Source organism: Aulonocara stuartgranti (genome assembly GCF_965226115.1).
Source record: "Aulonocara stuartgranti genome assembly, chromosome: 6".
NCBI classification, from domain to species: Eukaryota; Metazoa; Chordata; class Actinopteri; order Cichliformes; family Cichlidae; genus Aulonocara; species Aulonocara stuartgranti.
The window spans coordinates 38,936,444-38,956,978 of NC_138944.1; the positions used below are offsets into that span (position 1 = coordinate 38,936,444).

Here is a 20,535-nt window from a genome sequence, read left to right on the forward strand (position 1 = left end):
AAATGGGTACAAAGACGATCAGCTTCCAAATAACCAGATAAGGCAGTCAAGTATAGGAAAATTAGGTAAACTGATGGAGTTAAATCCACCCAAAGCCTGTAGTAAACTTAAAGTGCTTAAAGTGCTTCAAACAAAGTGCTCAGTAACAGAGTGCGTGTCCTGACCAGTGTTGGTCAAGTTACTTGAAAAAAGTAATCAGTAACTAATTACTGATTACTCCCCCCAAAAAGTAATCCCGTTACTTTACTGATTCCTTATTTTCAAAAGTAATTAATTACTTAGTTACTTAGTTACTTTTTAAAAACACGATTTACAACCTGAAGAGGTGATAAAGTGATAGATCTTTCAGCCCAATTCTACTTTTTCTACATAATCCATCATACAAAATGTAATCAAATGGAAAAGTCTCTTTTTAAAACTTGTTTTATCAGTTTTAATCTTTTAACTTTATGCATCAAGCAAAACATTTAATTATATGCAACATTCTCTGACTTGAATAAATTAGTTTAACATTTAAACCTATTTTCTACACATTCCAGCACATAAAATAAAATATTTTTTGTGTTTTCACTCACTCTTTCAAACAGATGCAAGTAAAACACAGCAGAAAATAAATAAAGTCAAAGACTCAGCGGTCCTTTTGCTCTATTTTCACCTGTAAAGCAGGAGCAGGGTAGGCGGAGGGTTACCCTGGTGCAGGTGTGCTGCGGTCAGTTGAAGAATCCGCGCGAGTGTCTCTGTGAGTTTCCCATCACGTCGTAGGTACTCGGTGCTTGCTCGGAAGTTTAGGGGTTTTTTTCGCTGTAAAAAGAAGTTTTCTTCCCACGCACGATGGACGCTAATGTTTTTGTCACTTTTTATGGAATCAAACTCAAAGTAAGGTCAGTACTTCCACACTTTAAACGCTGCACGCTCATACTCTCTCCCGCACTCGATATATTATCCATTGTTGATCTGCACACAGCTGCTGTCACCAACGTCGCACTTGCTTACGTCACTGTCATGAGACATTCTCGCAAAAAAATCACGGTTTTAGTAACGCAGTAACGCAGCGTTCCTACGGGAAAGTAACGGTAATCTAATTACCGATTTTGCAATAGTAATCCCTTACTTTACTCGTTACTTGAAAAAAGTAATCAGATTACAGTAACGCGTTACAAGTAACGCGTTACTGCCCATCTCTGGTCCTGACAAACATTGCCTTATATTCCTTAACAGCATGTAGGCAGGGGTTTCAGGGGTTTGCCGTCATCAAGCCCCATGAAGATATTTTGGACTAAGGCAAATGTGTGAACCAGCTTCCTGGGGTAGTCTAAATGCAGAGCATAGATCAAGCCAAACAATAAAGCAAATGCATTTGCAAATCTGGGAATATCACGCATCACCTAGTCGCCTTTCACCAAAACAGCCATGCTTGAGGAAGTAAAATGGACTGGACTGGGAAGCGCCGTCGGTAACCACTGTGAGAAGGGCAACTGGAGTGTCAATGAGGGTCGACTCATCCAATGCGTCCACCTGGAATAGACACAGTCTCAATGGTAAATGGCCTGTATTTGTATAGCGCTTTACACATTCAGTCATCCAGACATTCACACCCATTCACACACTGGTGATGGCAGCTACATTGTAGCCACAGCCACCCTGGGGGGCACTGACAGAGGCGAGGCTGCCGGACACTGGCACCAGCGGGCCCTCTGACCACCACCAGTAGGCAACGGGTGAAGTGTCTTGCCCAAGGACACAATGACCGAGACTGTCGGAGCCAGGGCTCGAACCGGCAACCTTCTGATTACAAGGCGAACTCCCAACTCTTGAGCCACGATCGCCCCAATTAAATGAGTAAGGTTGGTTTGAGAGAATGTGACAAGCATGACCTGTAATCTAGCAAAACATTCAGCAGTGTAGTGGGTTACTTTGTAACGAGTTAGGGTACTCTACTTTTTTTGAAAAATGTACATTAACGTGTTAGCTTCTTGCATTACATAATTTGTATTTTTATTATTTTTCTAAAAAAAAAAGTAATTTTTTATTGCATGACTTTATCTCAAAAAAAAACTAAATCTTGACTTCAGCCTGGTTTTTGGGCCACCTGCAGCATAGCCATAGTGCTGTGATACGCCTGTGCCCTGCTCCTGACCTGTGTGTGTGTGGGTTTTCTACAGAGAGGGTATTTTGTTTGTACAATTTGGTAGCTGCTAGGGTATTAAATTGTATTTAAAAAAATCCATAGCATTTTATCTTACTGGCAGAATTTAAGTAATGCAAAAATACACTTACATTACATGTCTAAAAGAATTCTGGGTCCTCCTCCCGCAGGTATACAGGAAGGGCACGAAGTACTGCAGTGCGTTTCACATTGATATCAGGCGCCTCCTAAAAAGGGAAAAGAAAAGTTCATTTAACGCAAAGTTTTCAGGTGTCATTCTTTGGGGAGAATACATGTTTATGAAACTGCATGACATCAGACTCTACTAAATTTTGGAGACTTTTCTTTTAAGATACAACCTTTCTGTCTCTTGTGACAGAGAGTATGTTTCTTAATCATTTGACAAAAACCCTACACAGTATTTTAAAATAGTGTTCTCCAGATCAGAGCTGTGATCTATATAGAACATGGGGTTCAAAGCAAGGAAAAATTGTGTGTTTATCAGTGAAACTTTTAATTTGTGTTAATTTTATCATTATCAATATATGAAATCTTCACCTTAAGGGACTTAATGAATGGTTTCTTCAATAGATCTTTCAACTCACCTGTGTTTACTGTCTCCACCTGAAATTAATTGCAGTCTGAATTTTTTTTTCTTCTGTCTTTTTGTCTTTGGCCTTCAAGCCTTGGAAGAAAAAATAAAAATATTGAAAACCTTATCAGCACACTAAATATACAACACCTTGCTATATTTCAATTGTTTTAGATAGAAGTTGCCACTGCTAGCTAAGTCACTTTTGAATGATGCTAATGAGAAGAAAAAAAAACAAAAACCTGCCGAACAATGAGGCTGCTGTTGTAAAAACGCCAACTTTCTTGCGTTGTGTTTTAATCGGTTAAAACTGTAAAACTGACGACATAATCTATGTTTGAAAAAGAGCGCGAACAACCGCGAACAACTATTCACCACCTGGGTCTGTGCTTTTTAACACAACAGCGCATTCGAAAACAAGTTATTGGCTGCAACATATTAATATACTTGCTTTTTTACGGAAAAAATAAACATAACGAAGGTTCCGTTTTACTTACAAGTTTCTCCAAATGTGTTCTCCAGTCGCTCGAGAAGGGCAGCCATATTGAACAGAATTTTCTGTCAACGTCGTTCAGGTTAGAGAGAAGACGTCATGACGTCATGACGTCCACATGCGGAGCTCGGAAAAAAACATTTACTCAAAAATCATAATTAAGAAAGCAGTATTTACTCTTAACTTCTAAGCCATGTACAATTATAACTGTTTGAATCGTTAACCGAACAGAAAAGTTTTAAGTTGTTTCAACTTTGTGAGGAATTTTAATTGTTATATCCACAAACTTTATAAGTCAGGTAGACTGTTGGGGTTTACAGTGTATGATTACTGAAACTAGCACCACTGACGAACGATGGGCTGTGAGGTCAGTTTCTTGATTATTAATATGCACATTGTCATGATTATTAATCAACAACCACTGATCATGACATGCCGTGAGTACCATTCACAGAGAGTTGGGGAATGGCTGCAATCTCAGCATTGCAATATAGTAAAAGATGTAACGTCCTCAATTCAGAGATAGTCTTTCCCCACTTCACGTAAATGGCCTCCTTGACTCCTTGCTCAAACTACTGTTCCTCTCTGTCCAGGATGCGTGTATCCTCATCTTGGAGTATACATGCATATGTATAAAATTCACCTCTCCCCCCTGTGGATGGTCTTTATCCTTCAAGCTCAGGTCCTCTGCAAGAGGCCTGGGAGCTTTAGGGTGCTGCACAGTGTCTTTGCTGTTCTTAGGACTGAGCTGCTCTGGACAGATCTCGGATGTTGTTCCTGGGATCTGCTGGAGCCACTCACCTAACATGGGAGTCACTGCACCGAGTGCTCCGATTATCACTGGGACCACTGTTACCTTCACCCTCCATATCTTCTCAAGCTCTTCTCTGAGTCATTGGAACTTCTCCAACTTCCTTTTTCCTGATGTTGCTGTCATTCGGTTTCGCTACATCTATCACAGGGGTCGGCGTGCGGCTCTTTAGTCGTTATAGTGCGGCTCCTCGTGGTTTGGGAAAATAAATTAGAAGTATTCAGCTGAAGTTTATTTTATTTATGTTAGTTCTTTTTTACCTTGTAGTTCTAAATTGGAAGATTATTGTGATATTGAAATATAATAATAAAATTATATTTTATTATTTTTTCATCACTCAAAATAAGCGTCACACTCGCGGAAGCCGGTATACCCGCCGAAACGCCGTGCATTTATCGAGACTTTCTTTCTCACAACAGTTTTTGTTTGCTGGATCATTTTAGTTCAGCGTCTTTCCTTTTGTTATATTTCTTTAAGAGTTCAAAATGTGTTAATTACATAAATAAAATGTAATTTTCTCTGTAGCACTTCATGGATTTCATAAGTAACACACCTTAGTTGTTCACACAAAGCATAAAGGTAAAAAACAGTATATACAGTGTTATCTTCATTTTAGATCTCAAAACGTATTTGTGGCTCCCAGTGTTTTCCCAAATGGCTCTTTGGGTCTTAAAGGTTGCTGACCCCCCTAATCTATCACTACGGCCATTTTCCTCTGCTTCTCCACTACTACTATGTCTGTTTGGTTAGCCATCGCCATTTTGTCTGTCTGTGGAAGTCCCCAGGATCTTAGCTAGGTCATTCTCAACCACCCATTTTGACCTCGGGACTTCCAAGCCATATTCGGCACAGATGTTTCTATATACTATGCCGGCCACTTGGTTATAGCGTTCTATGTATGCCCTGCCTGCTAGCATCTTGCACCCTGCTGTTATGTGCTAGATTGTCTAAGGGGTATCTTTACACAGCCTGCACCTGGGGTCTTGCACGGTGTGATAGACCCCAGCCTCTACGGATCTTGTGCTCAGAGCTGGTTTCTGTGGTGCCATGATTAGTGCCTCTGTGTTATCTGTCAGTCCAGCTTTGTCCAGCCACTGGTAGGATTTATGGATGTCAGCCACTTCCTCTATCTGCTGGTGGCACATACCGTGAAGGCATCTGTCCTTCCATGATGGTTCCTCCTCTTTCTTGGGTTTCTGCTGCCTGAGGTATTCACTGAGCATGCAGTTGGTCCTGGCCATTTTTCTGATGTACTCATGAATGTTTGTTGTCTCATCCTATACTGTGGTACTGACACTCAGTAGTCCCCGGCCTCCTTTCTTCCACTTAGTGTACAGTCTCAGGGTGCTGGACTTGGGGTGAAACTCTCTATGCATGGTCAGGAGCTTCCTTGTCTTGATGTCAGTGTCCTCTACCTCCTTTGACCAGCTTATTATTGCAGAAGGGTATGTGATCACAAGCAGGTCGTAGTTGTTGATAGCCCGAATGCGGTTCTCCCATTCAGTTGACACCTCAGGACTTCCCTGACCCTGCAGGTATTTGTTGGGTTCAGTTTTTCTAGCAGCCTCTTTATGGTTCCCATTTGCCTGTGGGATTCCCAGGTACTGTACTTGTAGCTGGTAAGCAAACTGAAGGGGATCCTGATGTGGCCTGACAATAGGTCAGAGCTGGTCAAGGATAAGTCTTTCCAGTGTCTTCATGACATGGGAAGTTAGTGCCACAGGTCTGAAATCCTGGGGGCCACTGGGACCCCAGTGTGTCTCATTCCCTGTGCGTCTTTGGCACAGGAATGAGGCATGATGTCTTCCACAGCAGTGGGACCCTCTGCATACTCAGACTCATCATGAACAGTTTATGAAGGACTCCACAAAGCTGGGTCTTCAAGACCCAGCTTTGTGGAGTCCGAGTGCTGGTCTTGAAGACACAGGGACTCACCCCATCTGGACCAGCAGATTTTCTTGAGTGGAGTCTTCTCATTAGTCTCTGAACCCGGGCATGAGTGAAAGTGATAGATGGGGGAGGGGTGTCAGAACTATTACAAGGGGCAATGGTGCCAGGTGGTAAGAGAGCGAGAAATAGTGGTGTAGCTGTGTATTACACGCTGACTAGAGGCAAGTCAGAAGGGTGGTGATCATTCATTGCAGTGATGAATCTGTTGAAAAACACATACAGCTCATTAGCTCTGTCCTCACCGCCCCCAGCTCCTCTGCTGTTAATTGGCCCGAATCCAGTGATTGCCTTCCACACCTTTCTCATGCTGTTCTGCTGGAGTTTCCAAACCAGCTTTCTCTTGTAATTGTCTTTAGCCTCTCTGATCTTGCCCTTCAATAACAAATGAACCATTCTGACCATTCATATACCTATCAGTTGATGTTCCTATACTTTGGGTCATACCACTACGGTTTGCTGTCATGGAAAGCTATCCGTCTTTAACATTAAATGGTTGGAATATTTAAAATTGTTTCAAAAAAGGAAAGAACCAAACCAACAAAACTAGCCTACTATGGCTAACTGGGTTAAACATTAGTTGCTTCAAAATCCAGCAGTGTTTTAGTCATTCATCATGTTTAATGTTAAGATAAGTTTTCAGTGTCTTCATGCTGTTGTGTTATCTCCTTGACAGGGTGGGGTAAATTTGCTCGTTTGACTCGTGCACTAACCAGCAGTCGAGGAGTTCTTCAGCAGCTTGCCCCAGCTGTCCATAAAGGAGAGAATGTTCATAAACATTCACGCCTGGCAGAGGTAACACCATTTCCCCTACAGTAAGGCCTTTTTTCTCCCTAATGAAAAAACAAACAAACAAAAAAAAAAACACTGGGATGGGGTACTGCAAGGGTTGAGGAGGTGATTATGAGAATGTGTGCCAGGCACAGTAGCAGGAGGGCAGGCCACACAAAGGACACACATTAATACAGAAAACCAAACAGGGAACCCAGGAGTAAAAAGAGTTGTAGAAACATCTTTTGTCACACATCAGCCATGTATAGAAGATAGAGGATTATGAGCTCATTTTGTCAGTTTGCTGAAAAAATTATCTGAATTAAATTTGTAATAGTCACCATGCCAAAAATAGAGATAAATACATCTAAATAACAAGAAGAATTGTGCTAAGCTAAAAGGTTTGTTGCCCCAAAATAAGTTTTTAAAAATACTTTATCATGTTTGTTGAACTTCTACTAAGTCAGGTACTTCTGGATAATTGCTGAATGTTATGTCTTACTTACTATAGGACAGAAAATACTGTAAGATAGCTCAAATGTGCTGTTTAGCAAAGTATTTCAGTCTCAGGCTGGACAGTTTCAGGTAAAAACAAGTTGTACTATACTGCATCGCTTGTTCACATTATGGTAATATATTCTTTCTGCTTTTAAGCCCAGCCTAACTCTTTTGTGTGTGTGTGTGTGTGTGTGTGTGTGTGTGTGTGTGTGTGTGTGTGTGTGTGTGTGTGTGTGTGTGTGTGTGTGTGTGTGTGTGTTTTGCAGGTTCTCCAGCTGGGTTCAGATATCTTGCCTCAGTACAAACAGGAAACCCCAAAGACACCACCACACATCATTCTCCACTACTGCCTTTTCAAGACCACGTGGGACTGGGTTATCCTCATCCTGACATTCTACACTGCTATCATGGTGCCCTACAATGTCTCGTTTAAGACCAAGCAGAACAATGTCACCTGGCTGGTGGTGGACAGCATTGTGGATGTCATCTTCCTCGTGGACATTGTCCTCAATTTCCACACTACGTTTGTTGGTCCAGCTGGAGAGGTTATCTCTGATCCCAAACTAATTCGCATGAACTATGTCAAAACCTGGTTTGTCATCGACCTCTTGTCCTGCTTGCCTTATGATGTTATCAACGCTTTTGAGAATGTGGATGAGGTTTGTAGGGATTTTTATTATAATTTATTTAAGATGAATGCTATGTTTTTACATCCTCTTTGTTCAGTCATGAGGTTGCAGTCATGATTGAACACTGGGTTCCTGTCACAGACCAGATTTAAAACTAATCAGTGTGTAGTACCTAAGATGAGCAGACTTAATAAGCTGTTCAGTGCAACTGAGTCTCTTGGAATTTGGGGATATTTTAGGGACATATGTTGATGATGTTTTAGATTGAAAATAACTACTGTGTTTAATTATCAATGAATCTATTATTCAGCTCCATTCAAATCCAAAGGCATTTGGTTGATTAAGACTTTCCATAATCATAACAGTATTAAATGATTATAAGTGATTTGTAACCTTTAGCAATTCAAATCACATTTGTTGAGAATGAGCTCTTGTTATGCAAATCTTTGAAACCAAAAAAATATAATTGGCTGATTTATGTCATGTTTGGGTTTGACCAGCAAATAGAACTCTTTAGAATTTGAATATTCTTTGGGTTAAGACTGGAAGTATTTAGCCTAGTCTAATTTTTGATTGAGGGAGAAACTGGAGTTTCTAGAGAAGACACGTGAAAGCACAGTGTATACAAAGCAAGATGTAATGTATTATCTTTATAACAAGTTTCCTATGTTATGCACAGGCCCTTAAACTTCAGCTTGTAGAATCAAAGCTCAAACATAGAGGTGGAAGTGTGATGATTTGGGTGTCCCTTGACTAAAAGAGATATGACAGAATTTTGCTGAGAAAACGCCTATGGGAGCAGCTATATTTTGACTTTTCGTAGAACAGAGTGCCGGCTTCCAACTCATATTCTTTTATTTGTGTTTTCTTTCAGCATTAATGTGAGAGTGCAGCTACAATGGATTTTTCATCTCAGAGACTCACTTTATTTTTTACTTCATGTGTTTTTAAGTCTTTGCAAACTGGCCTGAATTTTAATTTACTCAAGCAGTTTGCTACGAACCCAATTCCACAGAGGACTTGGGCTTATTTAATGCATAGTAACTTCTCAACAGAAAATATACATATAAAATGTAACAGTTATAAACTTCCAGTTTAACATAGGCTTACACACAGCTAACAAGTTGGTTACTCTTTTGAGACCTGCATATATGTGTCTTTCAGAAAGACATCAATGTTAAATACTATAGTTTAAATAATCTTTGGTAGTGAGGAACTAGTTTCTGTAATGCATCAAATTTCTGTGTGTCTATTTTTGATTTTTTGATAGCCAACTCTTCCTACACAGTCAGGAGTTGCGCATCCGAACTTGGCACATAAGTCCATTATAGGCCCTTGAAGACTCTGAAGACCATGTCACATATTATCTTGTCATTGTCCTGCATAAACTGTTCATGATGAGTCTGAGTATGCAGAGGGTCCCGCTGCTGTGGAAGACATCATGCCTCATTCCTGTCATTGCGTTGTTGACAATTGACAGGCAAGCGGGCTAACAGTTCCAAGGAATTCCCATCCTTACTTCTTATTCCCTTAGGTGGATTGGGCATGCAACCTTTTTCCTGCTCAGAACCATGGCCCCTATATTGGAGGAGTTAATTCGAATTCTTCACACGACATTGTAGAGGCATGTCAACCAAGGCAGCCCTACATCATCCAGGGCCATCTGGAAGTCAGGGTCTATTGCATCCACCCCAGGGGCCCTGCCACCAAGGAGTTAACAGCCTCAGTAACTTCGGCCCCACTGATAGGGAAGTCATCCCTGTCATTCCCACCCATATAGAAAAGAAATAGTAAAAACTTACATGATTTACTCATGAAAGTGGCCACTTTCTCATTACTTTCATATATTGTTTTAGTAAGTATCCAAAACATACAAGTTTCATTATATAATTTTTCACTCTTGTATGCTTTTCATACAAGTTTCACACAAGACAGATACAAACTTTATAAGATTTATATATATCTTTTCCATATGGGCAAACTTACCGTCTGAAATTTTAGTTCCGCACATCAAATAATTTTCAAGAAAATTTAGTTAAATCTGTGTATATTTGTCATTTTCAAAACCTGGATCACTTGAATCTCAAATCATCAGGTTTTTGGGGATGAATCTTCTAAAGGTGGGTTGGTTCCAAAGTGTGGGTAATCTTGACAGAGATAAAAGACAAACATAGAAAAGGCTGAAGGAACAGAATAGGAGCACACAGCTGGATTAACCTAAGGATATAAAAAACAGAAACTCAAAACTATAGACTTGAAATAACAATATCAAAGGAAATTTTACCAGGTGTAGGGAAAAAATAAACATAGACATATAAACATTAGGAAATGGCTGACAGCTCAATTCCAACAATACATAATCCTCTTTCAAATAAATAAAACTCTAGAAAGAACCAAAAACCCCAAAACTCATAACATAGACAGCCCCAACAGCAAGTGTGCCAGAAGTGTAAAAGGGTCAAAAAGCTATTATCCTATAAGGATCACCTTAGCCTTCATTCGCATCCACTCAAAGTCATCTACTGAGCATAAATATTTACTATATTGAAGAAGAAAGATGTGTAAAAGTATTGTGAGCTTACTTGGGAAAAGTGACGAGACAGAAATCTCAAATATGAACAGGAATTCATAAATACTGATGTATCACCCTGTTTCAGAAAATCATTTCTTCTGTTGACATTTGGGCATTTATTGAAGAGGAACAATGCACAGAACTCTATAAGCCTCAGCCTTAGGTAAGGTAAATAAATAAAAAAAATGGCAGTGGTGCCACTATCGAAACTTTGGGGCATTACTGGAGATTGACAATTCATCTCTTCTTCCACAACATCGCAGGATAAAATACTGTCCTTACTCAAGAGTACACTTTAGCTAACTTTCAGAAGAGTTGATTCTGTTAATCTGGACATAGTACTTTCAGTGTTTCCTTACTTATCCAAGCGACTTCTTCGGTTTTAGCTGAATGCAAGTTTCCCCAACCTTATAGAGAGTACATTTGTATGATTACTGAAACTAGCACCACTGACGAACGATGGGCTGTGAGGTCAGTTTCTTGATTATTAATATGCACATTGTCATGATTATTAATCAACAACCACTGATCATGACATGCCGTGAGTACCATTCACAGAGAGTTGGGGAATGGCTGCAATCTCAGCATTGCAATATAGTAAAAGATGTAACGTCCTCAATTCAGAGATAGTCTTTCCCCACTTCACGTAAATGGTCTCCTTGACTCCTTGCTCAAATTACTGTTCCTCCCTGTCCAGGATGCGTGTATCCTCATCTTGGAGTATACATGCATATGTATAAAGTTCCCCATTCGCACCTGTGGGCGGTTAATCCTTCAAGCTCAGGTCCTCTACCAGAGGCCTGGGAGCTTGAGGGTCCTGCGCAGTATCTTAGTTGTTCCTAGGACTGCGCTCTTCTGGACAGAGATCTCCGGGACAGAGATCGCCGATGTTGTTCCCGGGATCTGCTGGAGCCACTCGCCTAGCTTGGGAGTCACTGCACCTAGTGCTCCGATTACCACTGGGACCACCGTTACCTTCACCCTCCACATCCTCGCGAGCTCTTCTCTGAGCCCTTGGTATTTCTCGAGCTTCTCGTGTTCCTTCTTCCTGATGTTGCTGTCATTCGGAACCACTACATCGATCACTACGGCCGTCTTCTTCTGTTTGTCTACCACCACTATGTCTGCTTAGTTAGCCACCACCATTTTGTCTGTCTGTATCTGGAAGTCCCACAGGATCTTAGCTTGGTCATTCTTCATCACCCTTGGGAGCATCTCCCATTTTGACCTCGGGAGTTCCAGGTTGCTCAAGAAATGCTCTTTGCTCTTTTAAAGGGAGAGTACCTAGCCACTGGTACAGATATGTAGATGAAACCTGGGTCAAAATCAAAACACGAGAAGTGGAATCCTTCATTGCTCACATTAACGTTGTGGATAAAAACATCAAGTTCACCAGGGAAGACACAAAGGATAACTGTTTGCCTTTTCTGGACTGAAGAGAATGGAACCCTCAACATTGAAGTTTACCGGAAGCCCACACACACACGGACCAGTGCCTCCTCTTTGACTCCCACCACCCCCTGGAACACAAACTTGGAATAATCAGGACCCTACATCACCGGGCAGAGAATGTTCCCTCTAAGCCTGAAGGGAAAAAGAAGGAGCACACACATGTAAAGGAAGCGCTTAAAACATGCGGCTATCCTAGATGGGCTTTCATCAAGTCAGCAAAGAGGCACAGAGAAGAAGATCAGACACTAGGGAAGATAAGAAAGAAAAACGCAACAATATTGTCATCCCCTATGTAGCCGATGTATCTGAAACACTAAGAAGAGTCTTCTCCAAGCACGACATCCCAGTGTACTTCAGACCCCGTAACACACTCAGACAAAAACTGGTTAATCCCAAAGACAAAATTCCTAAACACAAGCTGTACAGTGTAGCGAGGAATGCCCAGACCTCTACATTGGAGAGACCAAACAGCTACTTCATAAACGCATGGCACAACACAGAAGAGACACCTCCATGGGACAAGACTCGGCGGTCCATCTGCATCTAAAGGACAAGAGTCAATCTTTTGAGGATGCCAATGTACACATATTTCGGACAGAGAAGACAGATGGTTTGAAAGAGGATTAAAAGAAGGCATTTATGTCCACTGTGAGCGAATGTCTTTGAGCAGTGGTTTACGGTGGTTTACAACACCATCTATAATTTTGAGATCCCTTCCCAAACGCCTTAATGCCCGTTCTGAGATCCCTTCCCAAACGCCTTAATGCCCTCTCCTGGGCCTCTAACCTCAGGAAATCACATGATAGGGTGGGGCTAGGTTTCACAACGAGCTCACCCAAAACCTTGGCTGATTATGACCTACACCCAGCTTCTCAGATGAGAGGTGAAACGTCTTCAAGCAACCTAAAGAAGTCCGAGAACGGTCATTGTAGTCTACGATGACAGAGAACCTGCACAGACAGGTAGGTGTACAGTTTCGCTAAACCAAAAAGACTATCATGAGAAAATTTTGTCACTGCTTAGTGACGAAAATACATATGAGTCCCTGAAACGAAACCACGGAAGTGACTACAGGAGGAGGGTGATAGACCATCTGAAGCAGTTAGAACAGGACAATGCTATTGACCGGACCTCATACCACAGGCTATACCCAGAGGAATCTACACCAAGTCTGTATGGTTTACCGAAGATACATAAATAGGATGCACCTTTAAGACCGATTGTCTGTATGATCAACTTGGTTATGTCTGTGAAGGTTCTCAGCAGGGGCGGAGCGTGGGGGTGGCTTACTGGGCTTAAGCCCGGGTTGTTTTGTCAGAAGCCCGGGGTCTTTTGGAGTGTAATTTTTTCATAGTTAGATGTCTGGCTGACAACTGTATAAAACAAAAAGTACACACAATATTCGAAGCACATAGTGCACACTGTGGGAATTTACGACTGTGCGTGAATCCCCCCTGATATTGGTATGATCCGAGCTCAGGCACTAAGTGACTGAGCGAGGGGGCGGGGCAGCTGCTGCCTGTGTGCGCTGTTGGAGAAACGGAGCCAGCCATACTAAGGAGAGCTTAAGTTTGACCAGTTACCAAAGAAAATCATTCATACCGTACAAATAATGTAAATATGACGGTGCATCACGAAAGATTGATATCAAACTGATCACTTGACCAATATTACGTTACTCGCTCTTCAAGTGAATCAACAAATGGCGAAATGAAAAGCCGAACAAATGCTATTTTTTTAGAGTCTTAGCTTACGTGTGTTTATTTCATATTTTCAGTTCTTACCCTCCCCGACTAAATCGGTTTCAGTTATGTACTGAAATATAAGAATGGACATTAGAGGCTTCTTTCAAAGAAAAAACTCAGGTAAATGTTATTTTATATATTATGCTTTGTATGTTGTTCAGTATATTTCTATGCAAAACAAGAGGGATTTCAGTACACAGCAGGATATTCACATTTGTAACCAGATATTTACATACACTTTAGGGAGAAAACATAAAACATTTTTACTGTACAACATCAATTTAGAGTAAACTTTTGTTTTAGATAAATATTGAAATATCTTTTGAATTAGTTAAATGTCAGAATAAAGAGAGACAGAGCTGTCTATTTTTTATCACTTTGATCAAATTTAGGAGTACATATACATTAAGTTTATTGTTAATTAGTAAGAAACTCCAGACGATTCCATTCTGAGCTGAAGAAGCTTCTGATAGGTTAGTAGAGTCCATGTGAGTAAACTGGTGGCACAGCTGTGGATGCATATAAGGCAAAACACAGAGCCTGTTTTTTTGAAATGGGAAAATCAAGAGATGTCAACCAAAACACCAGGAAAAGAACTGTGGAGCTCCATAAGTGTGGCTCAGTTTGAATACAATTTGGTGCCATTTGCAATTAAGAAATACAGATAGTTTCTCTCTTTACTCTTAAAGTTAACAAATATGTTTTTTATATTTATCAATCTAAAAAAATAAACATTTAGTCCGATTTGATGTTACAATTAAAAAGTGTTTGTGTTTTGATCTGAACAGTACATAAATATGTGGTTTCAACTGTATATTTGATGATTGTCAGCACAAAGAGGGAGAGAGAGGAACAGAGAGGGAGATGGAGAATGAGGACAGAACAGAGATGAACAAGAGCAGGTGAGACACACATGTTAGTCAAATGGTCATTTGCCAAAAGTATCACCGTATCATAGGTCCTCATGTATCTCGTACCTAGTGTTTCTTTTTAGGTTTGCTATTTTTCAAATTCTATATTTATTAAGTTATGCAGGCTTGTTCGCACAACAAGGATAAATAATTATATAAACTTTTCTCAATCTAAATATTGTACTTTGGTGGAATTAAAAAATAAGTGTAGTGCAGGTCTATGATGATTTTTAGTGCTACTATCATCTAGTTCTGATTCTGGTTCTGTCTTGGTTAAGTCCTCAGTAGTCCTGATTTTGAACTGTTGTAGTCCTGTTTTAATTCCGGATCAGTTCTGGGTCTGGTTGAATTGGGGTTTAGTCCCTGTGTCTTGATACAGCCCCGACTTTGTTCTGCCTTGCTGCTTAATTAAAAAACTAGTTTAAGATGTCCTGCACATGTGATATATATTTTTCCCTATATGAAGTCATTCTTTTTTGAACAAAACTCAAAACAGAGCCTATTAATCTTTCAGTCATTTCTAACCCCCCCCCCAAAAAAAAAAAAAAAAAAATACCACATGCATACTACCCTTTAGGGCTAAGCCCCGGGTGTTTCAAATGTCTGGCTCCGCCTCTGGTTCTCAGTCATCCAGGTCATCGTAGTCAAAGGAGCTTGCAAAGAAAAGCGTCTGGACTTCTTTAAGTTGCTTGAAGACGTTTCGCCTCTCATCCGAGAAGCTTCTTCAGTTCTAAGGTCAAATGGTGGGGAGTACCAGATTTAAACCTAGTGGGAGTGGTCTTCAAGCAACTTAAAGAAGTCCAGACGCTTTTCTTTGAAAGCTCCTTTGAGCAACTTGGTTACCTATAACATCTCTTATTTTCTGGCTTTGGTCCTCAACCCGCTGGTAGGCAGCTCTGAACACCACATTCAGAACCCCTTGGATTTTGTTGAGAAGGTGAGAGATGTCATTATGGAGGCACATGAAACCATGGTCTCGTACGATGTTACATCTCTCTTCACTTGCATCCCAGTCACGGAAGGGAGGTAGTTCGTAAGAGATTACAGGATGATCCCAACCTCAGCAACAGGACCACTCTCCGCATTGAAAAAGTCTGTTTGTTTTTGGAACTGTGTCTTCATTCCACCTATTTCACATACAAGGGTCAGTTCTACAGGCAGAAACATGGGTGTGCCTTGGGTTTCCCAGTTTCACCCATCATGGCAAATTTTGTACATGGAAGAAGTGAAAAAGAGGTCTTTATTTTGTCTACCTTGGAACACCACAAAGTCATTGGTTCAGGTATGTGGATGACACTTGGGTGAAAATCAGGACGTACCACAATTCACGGATCACATTAACTCGGTGGACCGACACATCAAATTCACCAGGGAGGATATGAAAAGTGGCAGGTTTGCCTTCTTAGACAGTGAGATCTCCATCAGTAATGGGGGACATCTAAAAGTCGATGTGTACCGGAAACCTACGCATATGGATTAGTATTTAAGGTTTGACTCTCATCATCCACTGGAGCATAAATTGGGTGTCATCAGGATGCTACAACACAGAGCAAACACCATCCCCACAGACACAGCGGGCAGAGAAGCAGAAGAACATCACATCAAGAAGGCCCTGAGTGAATATGGTTATCCCAGCTGGACATTTGTCAAAGCTGGGAAGGCTCCTAAAGAAAGCTCCAGCCGATCCAGGAGATAAGGATAACCGCTGACGAAGCGAAAACCTGTAGTGATCCCATACGTGTCAGGAGCATCGGAACAGTTGAGACATATTTTTTCTAAACACCGTGTCTCTGTGGGTTTCAAACCTCAAAAAATGCTGCGCCAAAAATTGGTCCACCCCAAGGATCAGGTCCCCCAACACAAACAGAGTAACATAGTGTACGCTGTTAAGTGCCAGGAGGATTGCCAGGATTTATACATTTGGGAAACCAAACAACCTCTGGCGAACCGAATGGCACAACACAGAAGAGTTACCTTGTCAGGCCAGGACTCTGCAGTCTATTTACACCTACAGGCCAGTGGACACTCTTTCAATGATGAGGATGTACACATCCTGGACAGGAAGGAACGCTGGTTTGAGCGCGGAATCAAGGAGGACATTTACGTGAAAAGGGAATCGAGGAGGGGGCTTCTGTAAGCCATCTTACAGTGCTGTGATTGCAGCCATTCCCCAACTCTCTGTGAATGGTATTCATGGCCATTGATCAGTGGTCTTTGATCAGTGGTTGTTGATCAGTGGTCATGAGAATTTGCATAATCACGATGAAGGAACTGACCTAAGTGCAGTCGAAAAAACCCTCAAGTGCTATCATGAAAGTGGCTCACATGAGGACCGCCCCAGGAAAGGAAGACCAACAGTCACCTCTGCTGCTGAGGATAAATTCATCTGAGTTACCAGCCTCAAAAATTGCTAGTCAAGAGTACCTCAGATTAGAGTTCCAGTAGCAGACACATCTCTACATCAACTGTTCAGGGGAGGCCAAGAAACACAAGGAATGTACATTAGACCAGTGGAAATCTGTGCTTTGGTCTAATGAGTCCAAATTTGAGATGTTTGCAACCATGCATATGGAGACCATCCCTTCACACAAAGACACTGTGTCTTTGTGTGAAGGGATGGTCTCTATTTGCATGGTTTCCATCATGAAGCATGGAGGAGGAGGTGTGATGGTGTGGTCAAACTGTTGGGGATTTATTCAAAAATGAAGGCACAATGAGTCAGCATGGCTAACCCAGCATCCTGCAGAGATGTGCTATCCCATCTGGTGTACGTTTAGTTGAACCATCATTTATTTTTCAACAGGACAATGACCCCAAACACACCTCCAGGATGGGTAAGGGCTATTTGACTATTTGACCAAGAAGGAGAGTGAGGGAGTGCTGCTCTAGATGGCCTGGCTTCCACAGTCACCTAAACTAAACCCAATCGAGATGCTTGGGATGAGATCGATTGAGGAGTGAAAACTATTTCAGGTGACTACATCATGAAGCTCAATGAGAGAATGCCAAGAGTGTGCAAAGGAGTAATCAAAGCAAAGGGTGGCTATTTTGAAGAATCTAAATCCTAAAACATTAGAATTTATGTTATGAGTTACTTCATAGTTTTTCATTTGCTACACAGTTCCACACGTGTTTATTCATAGTTTTGATGCCTTCAGTGAGAAGCTGCAATTTAAATAGTCATGAAAATAAAGAAAAACCATTAAATGAAATTAATTAAATTGACTGGTAGTGTATATTTACCTTTTAGTTAAAATATACTAAAAGGCAAAAAAATGCATATATATAAAATTCCCCTCTTGCCCCTGCTGGCAAACTTTATCCTTCAAGCTCAGGTCCTCTGCCAGAGGCGTGGGAGCTTGAGGGACCTCCACAGTATCTTATCTGTTCCTAGGACTGTGCTGTTCTGCATAGAGATCTTGGATGCTGTTCCAGGGATCTGCTGGAGACACTCCCTTAGTTTGGGAGTCACTGCACTAGGGATGGGTATCGTTTAGGTTTTATCCGATACCGGTGCCAAATCGGTACTTTTGAAACGGTGCCGGTGCTCAAACGGTGCTCAAACCGGTGCTTAAAGAATGGAGAACACAAAATTGGTCCAAAAACCTCTCATGTTCAGCTGTTTTTTGTAAAAAGATAACAATGTTAGCCTTTTCTGCAGCTATGGGGCATATATGGTATCACTCTTGGCTGGAAGCAGTGCTTAAACAATGGAAAAAACACAAACTTTGTCCAAAAACCTTTCATGTTTAACTGTTTTCCACTTTTTCTTTGGTCATTTTAGCCTTTTTGGCCAGGGTGAAGGGAGTATCTGCCATCAAACAAGAAGACAGCCGCATGTAGCTATGATGATGTTTGCTAGTTCACCTTACATGCATTAATGTAATAACGTGGTTAGCCTACTCAACGTAAATTACACACGAACAACATTAAGCTACTCACGCAGAGAAGAACGGCTGCTGCTGCATCATCATCCTCATCATTTCTGCTACACTGGCAGGGCTAGGGGCCAGGACTCTCCTCTTCGTGTTTTTGGGGGATGTTGCATAACAGGCAACCCACCCGCAGTAGATGCGCTCGGTGTGAGGTCTCGCAGCAAGCTATCAAATACGGTGCATTTCTGGGCTTTTAAAAAAAACGCTATGCGTCGCCAGGTGTTTCATCGGATTTGAGGTGTTACCTCCTTTGACAGTATCACAGTATCAGCTTAAAGCACTTGTTGCAGGCTGCTGAGTTTGCATATTTTGCTGTGAAGTACAGCCAGACTTTTGACCGCTTCGCCTTGGACATTTTTAATCTGTAGCTCTGCTCTAAAAGAACGTACGTACCTGGGCCCGCCTACTATCCTCGGAAACGTAAAGTGATTGGCTAGAAGTGTATCACAGCTCAGGAAAAAAAAGCACCGAAATAAAGCACCGAAATGTGCGCTGCTTTTCGGTCTGGTTACTACCGTTTATGTCAGAACCGGTGCCATCATGGCACCGGACACCGGTACCCATCCCTACACTGCACTAAGAGCATTGATTACCACTAGGTATTGCCTTCACCTTTCACATCTACTCAAGCTCTTCTCTCAGCACCTTTAGTTCTCTAGCTCCTCATGTTCCTTCTTCCTGTCCCATTTTGACCTCTGCTGTTATGTGCTGGGCTGTCTCAGGGGCACTTTACACTGCCTCCATCTGGGGTCTTGCCTTTCATGGTATGATCTTGTGCCACTTCCTCTATCTGCCAGGGGTACTATGCAGGGGCCTGATGATTTTTCTCTTTGCTCATCTTCTTTCTCAGGTTTCTGTTGCCTGCTGTATTCACTAAGCACACAGTCTGTTGTGGCCATCTTCCTGATGGATGTTTGTTGTGTCATCCTGGAAAGTGGTTCTGACACTCACCAGTCCTCAGTCTTCCTTGTTCTGCTGGGTGTACAGTCTCAGCATGCTGGATTTGGGGTGAAACCCTCCATGCATGGTCAAGGAGGGTTTTATGTTTCCTTTATGTTTCCTACCATTTGTTTTGTTTTGTTTTTTGGCAAAAAAGAATAAAACCTTACTCTTCTGGATGTCCTTCCTTATGTCAAGATCTGGTTTGGTACAGTTGCCAGTGCTCCTAGGTGTTGCCCACTTCTTGAGTGGTAAGAAAATAGAATAGCTTAGTGAAAAGGGAAGTCTGGGTTTCAAAAAAGAAAAGAGAGACACGTGGAAATTACACTCATAGCAAGTCAATATGAAAGAAACTGCTCGACTTCCCTAGTATTAGTTACCTTACTTCATTTCTAATGGAAAATAATGTTTTGGTTTTTTTTTAGCTGACATGTAATCGGTGCAGGCAGACCCTTTGAACATGTTATATTTATATTCATATTTTTTCTACACACAATTTATTTTGTGATAATAGTATATTATCACTACAACCCACATAACCAGAGTGTTTTTGGAGAAGTGTGTATTGCTTTGGATATATTTTGCACACTGTCGATGACTAATGCAGGTGAAGAGAGCTTTCATTAAGCTAAATCAGATTAAAACCCAATCTTTGCACAGTGTTATATTTTTAGGGCCACCGTGATTTGCAACATTAAACTAATATTAAATTGGGCTAATATTTTTTTCATGGGGCCCCAAATCCCTGGTGGCACCCCTGAGTACTCTTCCCCATTCCACACTCTTTAAGATTATGTTAAGCAGCCTGGTCAAAAGGTCCACGGCCTGCTCTTCTACACATCTCCATACCTCCATAGGCATGTCATCTGGACTGACTGTCTTTATCTTTTTGTGGCTATTTCAACAACATCTTTACCCCTCTATTCATCTTGACCTTTAGTAGACCTGGCTGGATTTTTACAGTGTCACATGAGCTCCTCGATTGTTTCTATTTTGTAATGATACTGATTGTAAAATACTTTAACAGTGCTGTTGCTTATGAATTAGCACAATTTGTGCAGCTAATATTTTTTTATTAGAAGCTGCAGTGTTCA

At 41.3% G+C, this 20,535-nt stretch overlaps 1 protein-coding gene and 1 long non-coding RNA gene across 3 annotated transcripts in view; both read left to right on the forward strand.

The window, feature by feature from the left end:
- Window positions 1-20,535, forward strand: part of LOC309708432 (voltage-gated delayed rectifier potassium channel KCNH1) — a 106,810-nt gene that overhangs the window by 15,316 nt on the left and 70,959 nt on the right. For both annotated transcript variants that reach the window (XM_082536483.1, XM_082536484.1), the window contains exons 5-6: window positions 6,666-6,784; window positions 7,525-7,917. In XM_082536483.1, the coding sequence (XP_082392609.1) occupies window positions 6,666-6,784; window positions 7,525-7,917 (512 nt within the window). The remainder of the gene's footprint in view (window positions 1-6,665; window positions 6,785-7,524; window positions 7,918-20,535) is intronic.
- LOC309708448 lies at window positions 13,171-15,168 on the forward strand. The gene is made up of 3 exons (XR_014277267.1): window positions 13,171-13,525; window positions 13,689-13,776; window positions 14,488-15,168. It is a non-coding gene; the product is annotated as an uncharacterized lncRNA (long non-coding RNA).